Source organism: Pinus tabuliformis, chromosome 8 (assembly GCF_031772625.1).
Source record: "Pinus tabuliformis cultivar Carrire ecotype Pingquan chromosome 8, CPIR1, whole genome shotgun sequence".
Classification (NCBI taxonomy): domain Eukaryota; kingdom Viridiplantae; phylum Streptophyta; class Pinopsida; order Pinales; family Pinaceae; genus Pinus; species Pinus tabuliformis.
This window is the reverse complement of record NC_142294.1, coordinates 1,805,585,531-1,805,606,828: the sequence shown is the minus strand read 5'-3', so window position 1 is coordinate 1,805,606,828 and position 21,298 is coordinate 1,805,585,531. Positions and strand designations below refer to the sequence as shown.

The following is a 21,298-nucleotide window of genomic DNA, read 5'->3' as shown; positions in this document are numbered from 1 at the left end:
AATATCATTCATATAAAGTAATAACAGAGGAAAAAGACATCAAAAGCTTACTGCACATGAAGTCCTAAACAATAGCTGAAAATTGTTTCCTTTGATTTCCAGAAATGTCAAATACAGGCTACAATAGTTCTCTCCTCAGATGTCCAACATCTAGAAAATGATTCTTCCCCATCTCATATAGGAAAATACAACATCTAACATCTCATCATGTCAAAAATTCTATTCAAGGTTCATCATAAATGGCTTTGATGAGTCCTAACCTAAAAACTAGGATATTTGAGACAGTTTCCACAATTTAAGCTAAATTTTAGGAGAGCATATCTCCTCATTAATTAAAAATTTCCTCATAAAGTGAAGCAAAGACCAAATAAGAAACTAAAGTAAAATTATTAGATCAAAATATCTCAAATTTTCCACCTTTCAGTGCTAAAAAGGTTAGTACAACAGATGGGTCGTGCCAGGACCAGAAGGATCACACCAGCCAACAAAAAGTTAGCACCAACATGCAGGAAAACAAGAAATTTTCAGAAGGGTCACACCTGTTGAGAGCTTCTTTTGGAAGACTTTTTGGAGTCCAATATGCATAATAAAAGTTGGGTGAAGTATCCCCATGTGTCTGCTTTCCAATGGTTCATCAAGCCCAAACAATACCCATGGTCAAGCCTCCAAAAATCTATTTTTCCAACCTTAGATAGAAGTGCCACACTAATCCAAATTTAATGGAAGAGGCACGAAAAAGGTTAGGTTTCTTGAGATTTTGATCAAAGTAGGAAAATTTCATGCAAAAATAAGCTAATATTTGGCATGTACTCATCATTATGCACTCATCCATGTAGGAAATATTTCATTTGGATGTCCATGGAAAAAGGGTCGTGCCTCTACATAGTGCTTCTGTGTGTCATTTCCTACAAAAATTTAGAAAAAATTCAAATTGCTCCAAAATTTTCAAAATTTTCTCCTTGGCTTCTATGGATGATAGGATAAACATCCAATGATGTTTTATCCAACAATTTCACTCTTTTACCCACTTTTCTTAACTCCCTTTTCTTGTCTTGAACTCCTTTCAGTCTTGTTTTCAAATTCTCAATTTTGATTTGTGTAATTTGATTCCTTGTTTGATAGTGGTGGGCCATGTTCGTTAACATCAAATTGTCCCTATTAGCCTTGCCCAGAATAATCTCTAGATGGCCATTGAATTTGCCTCGAAAATATTCCTTGACTTCATTGATTTCCATAGCAATTCTGTCTTCAATACTCAAATCCTCATTTAGTAGGTTTTGGTCTCTTTCCTTCTGCAATGCCCTTTTGAGACTCATTTTCCTAGGCCTCTTCCTTCCAACCTCCTTTTATTGTTCATGATGCTTATCATGCTCTAGCACTGCTTTACCTATGACTTGTTGCATACTAGCTTTAAACAAGTCCTTCTCTAAAAGCAGTTGCTTTGCCTTCAGCTGCTCATTTTCTTGCTCAAGGAAGGAAATGATGAATTTGGCCCTTGCCAAATTGTCGAGGAGGTCCATGATGTGAGAATCCTTCTCTTTGATAACTTGTTGTAGGATTTGATGATCATCTTGGGACTCAAAATCCATTATGTGTATGTCATGATGGATGATCTCCTCATCCTGCAAATGTGATCCCTGTTGTGCTGATGTAGAAGGCTTGGCCCCTTCCAGAATCTATGGAGAAAACACAAGCTTGTTCCCTATTTGATATGTCATGGCTACCTTATGTCTATGTTCCTCTTAAACCTCCACCAGTTTTCTTGTCAAACAATGCTCCATTTGGCATGTGGACCTCGACCCTGATGGTGTTGTTTTGCTAGGAGAAATAGTGGGGCTAATACGAGAAGCATTTTTTAGTTTATCTAGGAAGGTTTCCCAAGTGATTTTCTTGATTGAAAGTTGATGCATAACCACAATATTGATCATTCTATGGTGAAATAAATTGGTGATATGAGGTTTTCCCTTGGAGTGAATTTTTTCGATCATATTCAACACACTTCTAAACAGAAATTTGCACAAGTTAGGTGTCCTTGTAGAGGTGAAGTGCATAAGTAACCTAACATGATACCTCTATAATATGGAGAATCTACCTTCATTTGTAAAATATTTCATAATAAGCTTCATTAAAGCGGCATACTTTCTAGGCCAATAGAAACCAGCTCTTAGAATTTTATCAGTTGTTGACCATCAAATTAACACATAGTGGAGGTGAACTTAATTCATTCAAATGAAAATTGAAAAAGCAACTATCAAATTGACACATATTGGGGTTAGGTTGCTAGTGTAACATCAACACAACCCCTACAGCAAAAAATAAATAAAATTAATAAAAAATAAAAAACAAAAAACAAAAGTAATCACAACAAATAATAACAAGTAAAAAATAAAACAAAATAAAAGTAAAACATTGAAAATTGATAAGTTAAAAATTAAAATTGACCAAAAAAAAAGACACACACATATATTAAAAAACAAAAAAAAAACAACCAAAAATAACACATAAAACATGGAAAAAAATGATATATATATATATATATATATATATATATATATATATATATATTATATATATATATATATATATATATGAGACATGTTAAATGTTTCTCATTCGATCATCAATGCAAAACAAGAAGAGCTATGAGGGACGGATCTAGAGTTAGGCTTATGGATGGAACTAGGGTTTAGGAGTTGGGTACTGACTGCATGCGAGAGGCCTGCAGGGCCGAGAAATCGACAGGGAGGTAGTACGAGAGGTGACCAATTGGCATCGATAAACCCAAGGTTGTTAGGCATGGGAGGACAGAGGCGGACAGGTGGAAGACGACATGAGTGAATGACATTTGGGGTAGGAAGTTCCATAAGCACATGTATGTAAATAGAGAATGGAAATCGGCGATGGAATGAAGTTCAGGTTGAAGCTGAGATGCGATGTCATCTCCTACCCTCAGCATGCACTTGAAGCTGGAACAGGGAGGGCCGTTTTTCCCGCTAAGTAGTTAACAAGGAACAGAAAGGCAAAAGATGGTCAAACCAGGCGATTCTATTGACCTGGACTCCGAACCTAGGGACATACTGTCGGTATAGGTTCTGGAGGTAATAGAACAGAATATAGAGTAGTATATTTGTCCAGATGGACCATCAGGGAGGAAGAAAGGAGGTTCGGAAGCAGGTTGGAAGCAAAGTAAAACCCTAGGGCTCCTAGAATAAATTCTAGGGCTGTCGTGTCTGGAAAATTGGGAAGGGAAGCAGCTGCAAGAGAGACCTTCCTTATCGGAGCATGGAGCAGCGGATAACGAAGGTTTCCAAGTAAGTAATGACCCATCTTGTCCTCTCAGTCATTTCTATTCAGGAGGATTAGAGGACATCATAATTAGTTGTGAGTTTAAAATAAATGAAGGCTAGAGCACCTGCTGAGCGGCGTGGTTATAGTTCGGGAAAGAGGAGATCATGCAGAGTCTGTCTCATGCACATGCAAACAGTAGCCCTTACACAATCGGATGGAACAAAGCCCTCCAAAAAAACCCAGTTATAGGGGCAGGGATTGCTAGCTTGCTAGAAATTACAGAGGGCTGGAAGGTAGCTAGGGATAGTCTGAAGAAGAAAAGAGGAATTAAGTTAACAGAGGCTAGGAAAGGGAGTGTAACTGGAAAGGAAGGACAAGCAACGAACAAGGCACCAATAACTAGAGCGGAAGACCCAAATCAAGTAGGAGGAAGGATTATCGAAGGGCTCAACAAATTTAGGAAAGAGGGGAGTGCTGGAATGCTCTCAGAAGTAACAACCAATTTGGAAGAAAACTCACAGAACAAGGAGGAAGGGTTTCGATAGTGGCAGGTGGGGGAGAAGAGGAAAAAACACAAAATAATCAAGAAAAGCAAAATTGTAGCTAATTTGGTCCTGGGAATGGATGTTCAAATTGACGAGGCCATGGAAGTTACAGAACTAACACTGGTAGGAAGGGCTAGAGGTAAGAAATACTTCGCCAACTTTATTCAAGAATGGACCTCAAAAAATTGGCATGAAGTGCTGGACACAACTTTTCTGGTCACGACATTGGCAAAAGGATGGTTCATGGTTAAGTTCAGGAAGAGAGAATCAGTGGAATGGGTCATGGTGAGGAATTGGTGTTTCGAGAGACACCTGATCTTATTCAAGAAATGGAACCCTATGTTTGACACACAGAGGGAAAGGGTGGACGAATTACCTATTTGGGTCTGCATGCCCGGACTACCACCATTTCTTTTGGTCGAATCAGTATTCAAGGCCATTGGCAACCACCTGGGTAAATTCATGGAAGCAGACATGTCGTTTCTACAAATAAGAGATCAAGGGATGGCCCGTATATTGGTAATTTTAAACCCTCGTTCAAGCTTGGCAGAGGAAATTAACTTACAGTACAAGGATTTCAAGTATGCCAAAATTTTAGACTATGAACACCTGTCGTTTAGATGTCACAGGTGTCACAATTATGGATACCTGACAAAAGAATGTCCATTAGGGTTTAGGCGAAGAAGAAAGCAGAGGAAGACAAAGGGAGGGGTAGCAGAAGAGGAGGAGACCAAGGAAGGAAACTTGAATAAAGGAGTGGGAGACGATCAAATGGACATAGATAGGCCTCAGGATGACTCAGTGCAGAATATGGAGGTGCAGCAAGAAGGGTACCCAACAATCTAGCCATTTCAGTAGCAGGAGGAGACAAGGCAGGAACCAGAACCAGCAACTGAAAAGACTGGGAGTCACACTCACCCAAAAGAGGGTACGGGTCCGGTCTCTTCCCTTCCTCTTTTTACTCCTGCTCATTCTTTGATTATTTCATAATCAATGCCTGGTCCCTCCAGGCCTCAAAATATTGTTATTCCCATTTCAAAAATAGCAAATGAATAATTGGAGAGCATCATTACATCTATCCATGATCCATATTTGATCGAAAGATTGCAAAGGGTGAGGATGACCCAATTCTCGTAGATACCCATGTTGTGAAACCCTCCTACAACCTCAGACCCCGAGAGAAAAAGCCTCCTCCATGGGAGGTGGTGGGTGGGATCGAAATGCAGAATCCCCAAGCAGGGGACTGGAAGGTTAGAGGGAGGAAAACGAACTTGTCTAAGGCTTAGTTGAGAGCCAAACTGGACATTTCCGATGGGAAGAAAATTTCCATCTCTGAGGCGCTTAGAGTAGTGAAATCCCCCCTTGAGGTAATCTAATGATCATCCTATCCCTGAACTGTAGGGGTTTAGCCAGTAATCCTAAAAAAATAGCTCTAAAAGAGGTAATCCGCAATTATAATCAGGACATTCTTCTACTTCAAGAAACATTGGGAGCAAGAGAAGAAGTTTTAAAATCTCTTTCTAAATTAATGCCAGGATGGTTCATCCAGGCATCATTTGCCAAAGGCCACTCAGGGGGACTAACATTGGGAGTAAAAGAAGGGAAGTTATGTGTCCTGAACACTTGGGGGCTGGACCAGGTGATTGGGATAGAAGTTTACTCCCTAGAGCTCTTCACTAACCTGTTGATTCTCAATGTTTATGGGCCCTGTCATGATAGAGTCCATTTCTAGAATAACCTTTGTTCTAAGTCTCTTATGGATAACCCAAATCTGGTGATTGGGGGAGACTTAAACTTCAAACTTGGGGCCCCTCTACTAGAGAAGACCTGCTCTCGAACTTTTCACAAAAATCATAAGAGAAAATAAGTTACTAGACATTAATCTGCTGAAACTAAGGCCTACATGGAGGAATAGGAGAATAGGGGAAGATCGGGTGGCCAAAAGACTGCATCAGTTCCTCATGAGAGATGAGGTAGTGGAAAAGATGCCAGCTTTACATCAGTGGGTTGGGGAAGGAGGTGATTTTGATCATCTGGTAGTCTTATTAGAACTAAAAAGGAACCCCAAAAATCCAGTAGCCCCCTTCAAATTTAATCCATCTAGGCTAATGGAGGATTCATATAACACTCTATTTAAAGAAGCGTGGAGACCTGTGAGGTTCAGTGAGACTGGGAATAAAGCTTACCACTTTATGGAGAACCTAAAACGCCTTAAGAAGGCAACGACGGAATGGACCAGAGCCAAGAAAATGAAAGAAGATGAATACCTAATCCAAATAGGGATGGAACTCGATGAGCCCGAAAGACCAGAAGCTAATGGATATGAGACACTGGAAAAAAGGGATATGATCAAGCTGCTGGAAACCCAAAGGGGAAATATCCTTTTAATAAGAGAATAATAGTGGCGATTGAAAAGTAGGGCCATCTGGTTAAGGGATGGGGATGAAAACACTAACTTATTCCAAAATTATACAAAAGGAAGGAAAAACTCAAACACCATTTGGTACTTAAAATCAGAGGAGGGAAGGCAAGCAAGAACTTTCAAGGAACTATCATCAATGGGAATAAGACACTTCCAAAATCTCTTTACAGCTCCTTCGGAATTGTCACTAGCTAAAGCGATCCTGACAGCTCAGGCTTTCCCTTGCTATGTGGATGAGGAGGAATCTAATGAGATCATGGGGGAGGTTGAAGGAATCATAAAATCAATGCCAAAGGATAAGAGTCCTGGACCAGATGGCTGGACAATGCAGCTGTTTCAACATTTCTTCAAGACAGTGGGTAGTGAATTGACTGAAGTGGTTGAAGAGTCTAAAAGAAAAGGTGTAATTTATGCCCCTCTTAATGCTACCTTCATATCCCTCATTCCCAAGAAGGAAGACCCAGCCTTTTGATCCAAGAGGATCCATTGATTCAATTGCACAGGGGTTCAAAGTGTCGCCATCAGTGTTCAGCGTTGTCGTCACTTCAGTTCATCTTCGACAGTGTTGGTTATGGATCAGGTTGTTCAGGTAATAGGTTTTCCTGGTGTTTAGTTGATATGGTTCGACACCTGGTTGTCGACATGAGTTCATCGAAAGTTCACCAGGATTTGGTGTCGATGATGGTTTGTGACAATTGATTGTAAATGGGTTTTTTTTATGAAAATGCTAAAACCTAAGTCCTAGCACTAAAAATAGCTATGGTACAAATCAAATGTATTTTAAATGCATTAAAACTAAGCCTAACACCTAGCACTACATATCCATGGTGGACAAAATCTTAACTTACACCTAGGAACCTAAACCCTAAGCCTAAACCTTCTCAGCCTTTGCAAATTGTAAAAACATTACAAAAAAAACCATATATCAGTCTTAACCGCCAGAGATAGACCACGTGGAGACTTTAACCGTAGCGGGATCATGTGAGCAGAGGTAACCGCAGGCTTGGAAGTTAACAGCGACTCTAGCCGTGCGGGGAGAAGACTGCAGCGAACAAGAGCACATGTGAGTGGATAAACTGTCAGGGTTAATGGCATAAGGCTTGACCATCGAGCTTGGAAACCACATGGAGAAATCGCATTAACCGTAGCAGAGTTATTGCATGTGAACAGGCTAAGGTAACCGCCAACCGTCAACGTTTCGAAAAACAGTCAGCGAAACCACCGAAGCCCAACCCACCAGTGTTTATCCACCTATACACATGCATTGGCCTTTTCAAATTTGTTCAAGAAATCATTCACTTCGCTCAACCCATCATACGTAGGAAGATCTCTGACTTCTATGGTCACGCAACGCAACGACCTTGTCATCATGTTAGAGTGAAGCATGGTTACCTCGTGTAACCGGTTCTGCCATCGTTCTATTTCCTCGTCCAAATCTGAGGTGCAGGAGTTTTTTCGCTCCCATGAGATTCTACCATCCGCGGTTGGATTTACCCAGTCCTGCTCCCATCCTTTTATCTTGTAGATACAGTCTAGATCATCGTTTCTTTCGTAGTCATACCCTGGCTCTGTGTAGTGCGATCCTTCTGCAGGGTCTAAAGGCACCACTACGCGTAGTGACTTTTTATTGAACAAATTTGAAAAGGCCAATAGAAATAAACTGATTCTACATTTTTATTTATATCATTTGTACATGATGTATCATTTTAAATTATGTTGAATGTTGGACATTCATGAGTCCAAATAATAATAGTAGTAGTAGTAATGTTTTTGTTGTTGTGAATAATAATTACTTTAATATAAACATTAAACCAGAAAACTTTCCAAAAAGTGACACTTAAAGAGACAAAAACACACATATGTATTTTTGATACGATAATGATCACCAATTTTTTATTATAGATTTTCTTTAATTCTAATGTGATATTAAAGCCATTAAAACTTCTAAAAGCTAAAATTTATGTGAAATGCTTTCTTCACACAAAATGAAGAATAACAACTTGAAAGATAATATTTCACATAAAAAAATAAATATATTTAAATATAATTATTATTAAAATGAAAAAAATAAATGATATTTAAATATAATTATTATTAGAATTCGTTGGAGAATAGGAAAAACACTTAAATATACTTCTAACCATTATTCATAAACATCCTTCTATTTTCATAGGGAGCTTTGAGGAAGTTGAAAGGATTAAATATTTGTATGTTGTTCATGAAGTAAAGATCTTATAAATTTGGTATTTTATTTTACCTTTTCCATGAGGTGATATTTATGGGTAGTGAATATGTATTATTCTATATTTAAGTTGTTTGAGTATAATTTTTATTAAAGAATTATATAATATTATATTTTTATATAGTTAGTATATTGTGGGAGTAGTGAGAAATTGGTGAAGATGGTATACAGATATGGGCAATAAGATATATAGATCTGAGTAATAAGAATTGGTAGCAAATACAAATGATTACTAGTGTGATTGTTAGAAGAAATGGCCAAAGGAGATATTAGGAGAGATTATACATTAATTTTAGATCCATTGTATAATTGATCAAGGATGTAAAGAGCATATTCATGTATGGATAGCGTCATGATTTTAGTGAAGGTCTAAAGTTACCAATTTTATGGAATGAGGTAACTTAGAGGTCATAAAAAATTATGCCATGTTGTAGTGAAAGTGTATTTTGTGTTGTGGGTTATCACATGCAAGATAGTCCATTTTCATATACCATGATGCTTTAATGGTGATTATTTGAGCGAGAGAAAATTTTGTAAACACTAAAATACAACTAAGGAAGGGACACTATACAATGTCTTTTTATATGTGCTTTGACTAAGTTATAATTGAAATGAATGTAAGCGAGAGTACTTAAAGTAGGAAAAAGCTCTTGTTTGCAAAGAAAGGGCCAAAACTTTGTAAGTCTTGGGAAGTGATTTATGATGGGAAGTAAAATTCAATTAGGTAACTTAATATTGCAATGATTCATCTATATTGAATTAAACACTCCAAAAATTATATAATCTAGAAGCTAAAGATGGAGATACCAAATATATCCATTATTTCAAGGAATATAAAGAAGCACAAATCCACAAATGAAAATATGAGCCTTCTATGGTATTTAGGGTAGGGTTTAACATTTACATAATTTAATTGAGCATATGGTAGTAAACTGTATATTTGTATGCATACTTATGGTTTGGTTATGGTTAAATGTTTGACAATGTTTCTGTCGCTTATGTAGATGTTTGATGTTCATTGTTGAGCTTCCTTAAGGGGAGGTTGTTCACCAATGGTTTGGTTATGTTTCAATGTTCGACAATGTTTCTGTCACATTATGTAGATGTTTGATGTTCATTGTTGAGCTTCCTTAAGGGGAGGTTGATGGACATAGATTCTGTGGTGATGTTGACATAGGTGTGTCTGAATCTAATCATGCAATATTTAAGGAATATATGTCTATAGAGAGCAAGATTTTACAATTGCATTAATTAATTTTTTGGAAATTATTGACAAAGTTATTTGCACATTTAATAGTTTATCAAGACGCTGAATAAACTATATAAGTGAAGGAATATTATTATTATTATATAAATACTCAGAATCCCTCTATATTTTTAAGTGGGCATTTCTTTTATATGGAATTTAAAACTTTATACTAAATCCATGCCATACAAATATTATATCATACCAGAAAAAAAAAAATTGTAATATAAAATCATTTTTAAAATGTTAAAAGAAATTTATTATAATAAATAGTTTAATAAATACCAAAATAATAATAATAATAATAATTATAAACATATATATATAAGTTTCGTATTAATATTTAATAAATTTACTATTATAAAAACTATTATCAAAATAAAATTAAAAAATAGTTATAAATATGGAGAACTATAACCATATTAAGTAAACAGGGGTATCACATGGTTTGGTTTTAAGGGATTGTTGACTTAAAACTAAATTAGCTCATAGGGGAGTTATTCTCTCATTCCATTATAATTGTGATAATGTAAGGTGTCATTTTTCAACACAGCTTTCCCCTCTTTCCTCTCTATTTATAACTTAGAATTATATTAATATGGCCACATTCAACGCACTTAACTTAGAATTATATTAATATGGCCACATTCAACGCACATAGATTATAGGAATATTATTTTTGTTACAAAATGAGTAATGGCAGGATAGGCTGCCTTTTCGTCCTTGGTGTGTGACAAGATCGTGCAAGCTGAAGGATTGTGCAAAAGTCGAATAGTTCACCAAATGCCAAACGTTTCACCACAGGTTGGGAAAAAGGAATACGACAAATCATCATTCGATGAAAATAGGGAAGAAAAAGTTATAATAGTTGGGGCTGGGCCGTCGCAGCATGCCTTGCAGACCTCGGAATTTCCAGTCTTGTTCTGGAGCGAGATTCCTGCGTGGGTTCCCTGTGGAAAAACCGGACATACGATAGGGTGACGATGCAGGGCGGCAAGCAACTCTCCAACCTTCCTCTCATGCCCGTTCCTGATGAATTCCCTATGTATCTTACCAGGGACAATTTTGTTGCCTACATGGAAAAATATGCTAGAAGATTTAACATTCAGCCGCAGTTCTGCCAGTCCGTGGAGTCTGCGAGCTTCAGTCAAGAGACGGGAAGATGGCATGTCATTACAAAGTGTTCTTCGGATAATTCTGAGAGGGAGTATCACGGAAGGTTTCTAGTTGTGGCGACAGGAGAATTCAGTGAAAAGTTCATGCCAGATATTCCCGGGCTAGACAGCTTTCGAGGAACTGTTATCCATTCGATTGATTACAAAAACGAAAAAGCTTTCGAAGGCAAGAGAGTTCTTGTCGTGGGATGCGGAAATTCTGGCATGGAAATAGCGCTGGAGCTTGTAAACAACGACGCAGGGCCGAGGCCGTCCATGGTAGTTCGTAGTCCGGTAAACATATGTCAAAACCCCCAAATCTTCCTTCTCGACAGCCCTTTCAATTTTTTCGCTAGGTTTTAAATCTTTTGCATCTTCAGCCAGAAATTTAAAGCTGAAATGCAAGAATTCAACATTATATTCGTTTTAGAAGTGAATGTTTGCAATTACATGCAGCGATTTATGAATCTTTATGCATGAATCACCAAATCTTACTCGTAAATAAAAAAATTCTGCAAAGCTGTGAATATGCAGACAAGAACCGAATCCAGGAAAAAAATATTTATATCTGCGTGAAGCAATTTATAGATCTTTGACAAAAATATGCCGGAATCGTTAAACTGTGACAATTTTTGTCGTAAATCCGGATTTTCTGCAAAGCCGTGGTGAATATTTTTCGTCTTTCAAGTTAAATCCGGATTTTCTGCAAAGCCGTGGTGAATTTTTTTCGTTTTTCAAGTTTCCTGCCAGCGATGGAAACGGGAGGCCGAAAAAACGGGAGGCCTAAACCTATTTTAGATAGTGGCTTGTTCTATCCCAATTTAATTTCTTAATGTCTTTCTTTTTTCTAATCCATAAAAAAACATACTTTTAATTATCAAAAAATATGCGGTAGTCTAACTAGTTGGAGGAATTTACTGGAAAATTATGGAAATTTTAGTCATATTTAGAGAAAATTTAGCCACATTTTTTTGTAAATCCAAATTATACTTGTTAAACTTCACAATTTTAGATGTTTCCATCATAAAAACAAATTCAAACACTACTTCTGCAAAAAAATTTTGCTTCTCAAATTCCAGCTACTTTTATCCGCCGGACAATTCGTCAGCCTGGGTAATATAATCTCATTGCATAAGCCGAGTCCAAGCAGCCTCCCAACTCTGAAATAAAAACAGCAATAGCATATACAGCTTTAAACCAAAAAAAAATTCCACAGAACTACAGACCTTCTGCTGAAAGTGACGGAACAGTGCTAAAATAGGAATAAAAACAGTCCCCCAAGGAGAGCTGACAGTCTGAAAAAAATTTAATAGTTAAACCCTCTAATTCCTATAAAATTTTCAAGTTTTATTTAACCGGCATCCAGATAACTAATTCGTCGCAGTAAACGTGTTCTTCGAGGTTTCACTGTTTTTGGCATATTATTAATACTTGTATATTTTGATCCTATAATCTTGAATTTCCAGTTCATGCACCTTCATCTTCCTTGTCCAAACGATAATTTGGTCCGTGTTTTTCCTTTGCATGTAAGAATCATATCCTGCCGCGAGAGTTTTTCGGAATACACACAATGCCGATTGCATTGCAGCTGTATAAACTGCTGCCTCTCCGAGTGGTGGACAATTTGCTCCTGTTGTGCAGTAATCTAGCCCTAGGCAACACTGCTTCTTACGGACTACCCCGGCCCGTGGAAGGACCTTTAGAATTCAAGCTTAAGACCGGCAAAACCCTGGTGATTGACGACGGCACTGTTGAAAAAATAAGGCAACACAAGATTAAGGTAAATAGACTCCATTCTTCGCTCAGAAATTCGAAGTCAATGCAAGTTCTCAAATACATTCTTTAATCGCAGGTCGTCCCAAATTTCATCCGCGTAACGGCTACTGGTGTCGTGTTCGAAGACGGTGTTGAAGAGGATTTCGACGCCCTAATCTTTGCGACTGGTTACAAGAATGAAGTGCGCCGCTGGCTCAAGGTATGCCTGAACATTCATTTTCTGCTTTCGAACTGTGTTTGTCCGGATATCTCTGGTTTTGAAAATTGGCATTTAATTTGCAGAATGGCAAAGAGCTTTTTCCGGAGCACGGACGTCCAGGCAATCGGCCTCCCAGCGACTGGAAGGGAAGCGACGGTCTGTACATCGCTGGCTTCGGAAAAAAAGGTCTGCTCGGAACTTCGGAGGATGCTCGACGGATCTCGCAAGATATTTTTCAGTCCCTCAAGAATGCATCATGATCCTGCAACTTACATAATGCGGGGATATAAATTTTGGTGAGGAATGTTTTTATGATGTGAAGTCAGGATTTTGGTGAGGAATGTTGTGGTTCCAATGAAAGGTTCGGGAACATGAGGTATGTACATGGGATTTTATGGTTATTTCCCACAAAATATAATTAACCATGACTTTCTTTGTAAAAAACTACATGTGTTTTGGGTAAGGAATTATATGTTAGCTTATTAAATGGAAATATTGCTCTAGGCTCTTGAAAGTTGGAGGGATTTTTGTGTAGATGAATTAATTATTTCATTGGAAAGTTCTACATGGTTCTATGCCATAATTTTCTAAAAACATGCATGAAATAAAGAAACCATATTACTTTCTGGAAAGAAAATTGCATGGTAAAATATAAAGAAATCATATTATTTTAGCAAAAGAAAAATTTCATGGTAAAAGATAACTTAGGGATGTTGTTTTCTTGGGAAAAAAACACAAGTGAAACCCACACACAAAAACATTAAAGAAATCATGATATTTTTCATGAAAAGAATGTATGTAAACTTTTCTTATGAGAATAGAAAAAAAATAAGTTATATCATTAAAGAAAAGATTGGAAGGAAATTATGAGAGAGAATTATTATTAATTTCCTTGGACATATTAGCATGATCCCTATATACTTTTAATAGAAATATGTGCACAATAATAATATCCATTATATTGGAATCCTTGAAATAAATTTCTATGTTAATTCTTGAAAGTAAAATATTAATTGAATGCATCATTGTATTTGGAAAAGAGAAAAGTTAATTAGAATAATTTTCTTGGAAGGGCTTTGATGAATCTATATGGGTATATTACCCATGTTGTTTATGTAATTTTGTGGAATGAATTGATGAAAAGTAAATATTGTTTTCTTAAAGATGCATATGAACCTTGTTCATACAAGAACAAGAATGCATGCTTCTTTCTTAAAAAGAGTATGTGCACTGAAGTAAGGGTCATTGTGTCAGCAAAAAATGAAAAAATATGTGGCATGCACAAATGGGTAGTCATTGTGATATATAAGTAAGGGTCATTGCATTAGCAAAAACTGAAAAAATATGTGGCATGCCCAAAAGGGTAGCCATGGTGATATAGAAAATATGTTTTTGTGTGTAGATAAAGAAAGTTATCATGTTAATTTTCTTGAAAAAGAATGATCTCTTGAAAATATTTCCTATCTAGATGAATTGTGTTAATTTCTTGATTTAGGTACATAAAAGGTTAAGTTAACCTTGTTATTTTGTTTAAGTTTTATGCATAAAATATGTTTATCTATGGTAATTTCTTGAAACAAGAAGCATGAGAAACTTGCATGTAGAAATATAGAAAAACAAGGTTATATTAACTTCCTTTTGAAAATGAAATATGTAATTCTTTACATGGAAATAATAGCTAATGATGGTGGAATATTAGATAAGGGAATATGTGTTAAGTACATTTAATAAGGGCTATTATGATAAGCTCTTGCATGTACAAATAATAGTCACTGAGTTATAGAGATATGTTTTTCACATGGATAGAAAACATTTTGAGCTATATTTCTTTACAAAAAAATATATGTGATTACTTTTATGCCATTATAACTATTATGTTAGTTTCTTTTGGAATAAGACCATGTATAAGCATGCAAGATTTGTATTAGTTTTCGTTGGAAAGAATATAGATTTTTATGTGGGAAATGATAACGTATTGTGTTAGCCTACGCTGGAAAAGATTCTTTAGAAAGAAGATGAATTACATGCACAAAAACCATAGTAATGTGTTGGCTTACTTCTAATATATATATGGGAAACATTGGTATAATCTTTGGAAAAGAAGACATGTATTTGTGTGCTTTATTGCATTAGTTTTATGGAAAAGAAAACATGTTTTTGCATGCCCTATTATGCTAGATTTCCTTGAAAAGGAAACATGTGTTTTCATGTTCTATTGTGTTAAGCATTCTTTTGGGAAGTATATGCATTTGCATGCATAGGAACAACATTCGTTGTGTTATCTTTCTTTGCATATTTGCATGCACCAAAATTAATAGTTGAATGAATAGGATTTTTGATAAATCTTATGTAATTCACATCCACGAAAATCATAACTGCTGTGATAGGTTCCATTAAAGGAATGTCTAGATAGTTGTAGTGATTTGTCTTGCAAGAATGTGTGCTTATGTGAGGGGAATATTAGTTAATGTGGTATTTTGTTATAGAAATGCATTGATGGCTATATGCTTATAAATAATGCATATGCAATGTTTTTAAAGCAAGCATGTCATGATATTTTGTTTGCATTTCATGAATGTACATGAATAGATGGTGAAACACCACTAGTATATATTTATTATTTGGTTTGATTAATACTTGATTTAATCATTATATTAAAGGTTGTTAGCAATGGCAGGAAAATGTTGCGACATATAAAGATAGATTAAGTTATCATTATGACAGGCAATAAGTTAGTGGTCTATGCAGATTGAAAGAATGTCGTCTACAGGATAATACATTGATGGAAAGAACCAGACCCTAAAGACACAATGCTCAAGGGTTTGTGGGTAAATGATGTCATGGTGATTATAATAGCTTATAACAAGTTATCTTGTTTTTGAGATGATATTATTTGTAATATTTTATGACGATGTTGAGGGGATAGACTCCATTCTAGTCATTGAGTGAGGGGTGAATGCCCTCACGAGCGTTTAATAATAAAATTAAACATTTGTTGGTTTTCACCCTACATGGTTTTCAATGTATATCAATGTTCAATAATGTGATGGCATATTGTGTTGGTTTAATGATGATGATTCCTTGCATGATGTGATGTTTTTATTATTACGAACAAGATTAAATAAATATGTTAAATGAATCATGGAAATGAAGCAAGGTTACATCAGAAAGTTTATGTTAATATGCTATAATAGTGATTGTTAATTTTCTTGTAATTTACTATTCCCTTATTAAATTTACTCTATATAATGATGAAGATTCTATCTAATGGTTAATGAGGAATCTGGAATAGTAATTTGGATAGTTACCTCTGGGTAAATTGTGTAAAATAAAATTAACTCCATACATTTTCATGTGAGGTTACGAGGGGATGTTATAAGTGGTATCAGATCTGAAGGTTACAAAATTGGCGCCTTTAGGAATTCTTAAGCATAAAAAATAGAGGTATGCTACTAGTGGACATCGACTCATGTATGATTCTAACAATATACATATTGATATATGTAATAGACTACACTTGAAATGAGATGTGTGATTCATGTTTATAACCACATTAAAGAGTAGTAAGTAATAAAGTCTATTGGAAAAATACGTTCGTGACATTTGAATTTTGTTGAAGATAAAAAACAATAACACCTTTGTTGCACCTATGAACAATTTTGAGCACTCACTAGTGAAAGTGAAAATTGACTATGAACCTTTGCATATAGGACAATATTAATGATACATTTAATTAATATAACTAAAGTTTCAATGCATTACTTTTAATGAGTGAATGCATGAATGTAAAATATGGGGAATGACCTTGAAGAAGACGATAAAGTGTTTTAATAGGACATTGGAAGAACCCCTTTATATGTTAAACAATGAATCAAGTAGTAAGACTTGATTGTAATAGCTAGTTGTTGATTGAGTCTTGGCATGGCTACATGAAGATGGGCAATAGAATTGATTAGTTAATGTTGCATGACTAAATAATAAAACTTATATGCATGGATTGATTTAATTGAAGCATATTTCAAGTTTAACAAGTGATTATGGTAGTTACTTGATGTGTTGTTCTGTTGGTAACATTACATTATGGGAATTGGAAATGTTTGGATTGGTATCCTAACTGTTATTGACATTTACACATTAATGAATATTTGCATATACTTGTATGCATGATAGTATTTAATGCATGAAACTAAAATGATTGCAAAAGTGAATACTTATTTAAACAATGCATATTTATGACTAACGTTGTTGATGGGATTAAGTAGGAGTAGCTTAGTGGCAACATGAAAACTTGTGAAGGTAAAACATTGCAATGTGAATTGGAACTATAAACGAGAAAGTATAATTTTATGATATGCACAATTGTATTATTTGGAAAATCATAATGTATACCACTTGTATGTCAGTTATGTTTCCTGTCACTCTAGATATTGGGGACCCATGTAGTATGGATGCATGATGTACATAAATATTTGTTTTTTTAATGATAATGTGCATATGGTTTATTATGTAAATCACTATGGAAATAGTGTTAAAAGATAATTTTACATGTCAGACAGTTGTGAAAGCCCAAGAGGCCTTGGGTTGATGGCGGTTTCCTTCCTAGAGGGGTTGATAGCACTTTCCTACCTGGAATTCCTCTCTCTAGAGATAGATGATATCAATATGGTGAAGAGGGGAAAATCCTGAGGCAACTCTATTGATTTTGGAGCTTAGTTGAGGAGGCCCAAAATTCGTCATAGACGAGATGTTATCACAAGAATAGGAAGGACACTACGAACAGGAATCCTGTAATGGACCCTATGTGGTCTTTGGAATTCTTGAGTTGGTTGGTCAGTAGAATTCTAGTCTGGACCTAGTATGGTCTTTGTTAAAGAATTGTATGGATGTGAAAATGACTCGATCTGGTTGTGGAAACAAGTTCCCACTGGTTAGGATGAGAATTATTTTGCCACTATAGTTATCATAGCATAACTACTAACTAATCATTTATGTGTTATGAATTTTCTATATAATTGTGTAAATATTGTATGTACAACTTGACTGGAAAGGAGACTAGTGCTCGGTAAGAAATTATTGGAAGTGTAGTTTCTTTATTGTATTACCAAACTTATGAATGTTTCTAGCAAGGGTTAGAAAAGTATGGACTCGGTGCATTTATTGATCATTTCAATGATTAGAGAGTTAGGTTCTCTCTGAGTACTTTTAGAAATACTGTGTGGATGTCTTTAGTGGGAGCTAAGACAATGTACACGTGTTGTAGTGATTTATCATTTTGATGGTTGGAGTGTTGGTACTCTATAAGTACTTGTAGAAGTATTGTGATTGAAATATCACCAAACATTACATAATTGATTGATAGTTAAAAGTATTTCATTTAATTGAAAATTTTGTGACTAATATGATTATGTTGGATTTGTTAGTCATATATTACAGGGTGCTAGCAATTGAGTGTGGATGGGTTGTCAAAAAATTCTTAGAAAACTTGCATACAAGTGACAATGACTTTCAAGAGTAATTGGTAAGTAATGGCAAGTTGATATAGAGATTTTGTTTTGTAATTTATGCATTTGAATAATGTATATATGACGGAAAGTAGAAATTGCATATTTTTGCAAGTGTAAATGCTTATGACTATTGATAAACATCATTGCTCTTTTTTTGCTTATAAATATTGCCTAGAAATAAAGTCCTTCATTTTAAAGGGAAAGGCTTCTCTTTTGGTTGTTTAGATCATTATATCATGAGTAAAAGTTAATGATAAACAACAAGGAAGGTGTTTACTTCAAGGAGGAGTATGTAATATCCCTATAAAATGCATTTATATTCACATTCACAATGGAAAAGATTATTTTTACCATGTTTGATGGAATGGTTGTAAAAGAGAATCGTTATGATTTAGTTGGAAAATAATTTGAATCAAATAAAGAAAATTATAACTCATTGGGATAAAGAAAATTGTAAATGTTCTTTAAATGCATTCGTAAACTAGAAAAACAACTTTCATCTTCATCTACTGGAGTTTTCATCATATGAAGTCTCAAGGCATTGATCATCACAACTTTGGTGAAGAATGGTGTCGCTCCAACGAAAGGTAGTCGTGAACATGAGGTATGCACATGGGAATTCATGGTTATTTTCCACAAACTATAAGTAACCATGAATTTATTTGGAAATAAATTGCATATGTTTTGTGCAAGGAATTACAGGTTATTTTATTAATTGGAAATATTGCTCTAGACTCTTGAAAGTTGCAGGGATTTTTGTGTAGAGGAATTAATTATTTCATTGGAAGGTTTCATATGGTTTCTATGCAATAACTTTCGAAAAACATGCATGAGAAATTTACATATTAAAAATAAAGAAATCTTGATGTTTTATTAAATTATATATTGCATGGATGTTGTTCCTCTTGAAAAGGTAATTCATATGAATCTTCCAAACAAAAAGATTTAAGAAGTCATACCACTTTTCATAAAGAATGCATGTGAACTATCCATGGTATAATATAAAGAAACCATATTACTTTATTGAAAGAAAATTGCATGGTAAAAGATAAATAAGTCATTTATAATATACTAAAAGAAAAATTTCATAGTAAAAGATAATTTAGGGACGTTGTTTTCTTGGAAGGAAAACACAAGTGGAACTTTCACACAAAAAGATTAAAGAAATCATGATATTTTTCATGAAAATAATATATGTAAACTTTTCTTATGAAAAGAGAAAGAAAATAAGTTGTATCATAAAGGAAAGATTCCCAGGAAAATATGAGAGAAAATCATATTATTAATTTCCTTGGATATATTAGCATGATTCCTATAGAATTTTAATAGAAATATATGCACAATAATAATACCCATTATATGGGAATCCTTGAAATAAATTTCTATGTTAATTGTTGAAAATAAAATATTAATTGAATGCATCATTGTATTAGATTTCAAAGTGAAATACCTTTGCTTAAATTAGCATATTCTTGGAAAAAAGAAAAGTTAATTAGAATAATTTTCTTGGAAGGGTTTTCATGACTTTGTATGCATATATTACCCATGTTTATGTATAGACTGCAAGGATTTGAGTGCAGAAATAATTGCATAAGATTTTTGTGCATGAATTGTTGAAAATAAATATTTTTTTCTTAAAGCTGCATATGAACCTTGCTCATACAATAACAAGAATGCATGCTTCTTTCTTAAAAATATTATGTGCATTGAAGTAAGGGTCATTGTGTTAGAGATATATATATATATATATATATATATATTGCATGCACAAAAGGGTAGTCATTGTGATATAGAAAATATGTTTTTGTGTGTAGATAAGAAAGTTATCATGTTAATTTTCTTGAAAAGAATAATGTCTTGAAAAGATTTCCTCGCTAGATGAATTGTGTTAATTTTTTTATTTAGGTGCATAAAAGATTAAGATAACCTTGTTATTATTTGCCTGGGTTTTATGCATAAAAGATGCTTATCTACATGGTAATTTCTTAAAATGGGAAGCATGAGAAACTTGCATGTAGAAAGATAGAAAAATGAGGTTATACTAAACTTCCTTTTGAAAATGAAGCATGTATTCCTTTACATGAAAATAATAGCTAATGATAGTAGAATTCTAGAGAAGGGAATATGTGTTAGTACATTTAAGAAGGGATATCATGGTAATTGCTTGCATGTACAAAGAATAGTCATTGAGTTATAGCGATATGTTCTTCACATTAATAGAAGAACTATTGAGCTATATTTTTTTATAAAAAAAGATATGTGATTACTTTTATGCTATCATAACTATTATGTTAGTTTATTTTGGAATAAGACCATGTATAAGCATGCAAGATTTGTATTAGCTTTAATTGGAAATAATAAACATTTGTATCTGGGAACTGATAGAATGTTGTGTTAGCCTACATTGGAAAATATTCTTTGGGAAAGAAAATGAATTACATGCACAACAACCATAGTAATGTGTTGGTTTACTTGGAATATATATATGGGTAACGTTGGTATACTATTTGGAAAAGAAGACATGTATGTGTATGCTTTATTGCATTAGTTTTATGGAAAAGAAACATGTTTTTGCATTCCCTATTATGCTAGATTTCCTCGAAAAGGAAACATGTGTTTGCATGTTCTATTGCGTTAAGCATTCTTTTGGAAAGTATATGCATTTGCATGCATAGGAACACCATTCGTTGTGTTAGCTTTCTTTACGTATTTGCATGCACCAAAATTAATAATTGAAGGACTAGTTCTTTTGATAAAGTTTATGTAATTCACATCCATGAAAATCATAACTGATGTGTTAGTTTCCTTTAAAGGAATGTCTGTGTAGTTGTAGTGATTGGTCTTGCAAGAATGTGTGCTTATGCAAGGGGAATATTACTTAACGTGGTATTTGTTTATAGAAACGCATTGATGGTTATACGC

General features: G+C 34.6%; 2 protein-coding genes across 2 annotated transcripts; both read left to right on the top strand.

Moving 5' to 3' along the window:
• Positions 1–3,908: 3,908 nt before the first annotated feature.
• LOC149243456 (uncharacterized) lies at positions 3,909–4,679 on the top strand. Its single transcript, XM_089371217.1, has one exon. The coding sequence runs from the start codon at positions 3,909–3,911 to the stop codon at positions 4,677–4,679; it is 771 nt and encodes a 256-aa protein (XP_089227343.1).
• Positions 4,680–10,603: 5,924 nt separating this feature from the next.
• On the top strand, positions 10,604–13,279 carry LOC149243455 (indole-3-pyruvate monooxygenase YUCCA1-like). Its single transcript, XM_089367814.1, has 4 exons — positions 10,604–11,191; positions 12,429–12,677; positions 12,750–12,872; positions 12,956–13,279. Exons 1-4 carry the CDS (start codon positions 10,727–10,729, stop codon positions 13,130–13,132), a joined length of 1,014 nt encoding a protein of 337 aa, XP_089223940.1. The 5' UTR covers positions 10,604–10,726; the 3' UTR covers positions 13,133–13,279.
• The last annotated feature ends 8,019 nt before the right edge of the window (positions 13,280–21,298 follow it).

Bases quoted from the DNA above. Each gene is read 5' to 3' on its own strand.
- LOC149243456 (XM_089371217.1), top strand. From the start codon at position 3,909: ATGGATGTTCAAATTGACGAGGCCATGGAAGTTACAGAACTAACACTG.
- LOC149243455 (XM_089367814.1), top strand. From the start codon at position 10,727: ATGCAGGGCGGCAAGCAACTCTCCAACCTTCCTCTCATGCCCGTTCCT. The intron at 11,192-12,428 runs GTAAACATATGT...TTTGCATGTAAG, and splicing joins CCATGGTAGTTCGTAGTCCG to AATCATATCCTGCCGCGAGA. The intron at 12,678-12,749 runs GTAAATAGACTC...CTTTAATCGCAG, and splicing joins TAAGGCAACACAAGATTAAG to GTCGTCCCAAATTTCATCCG.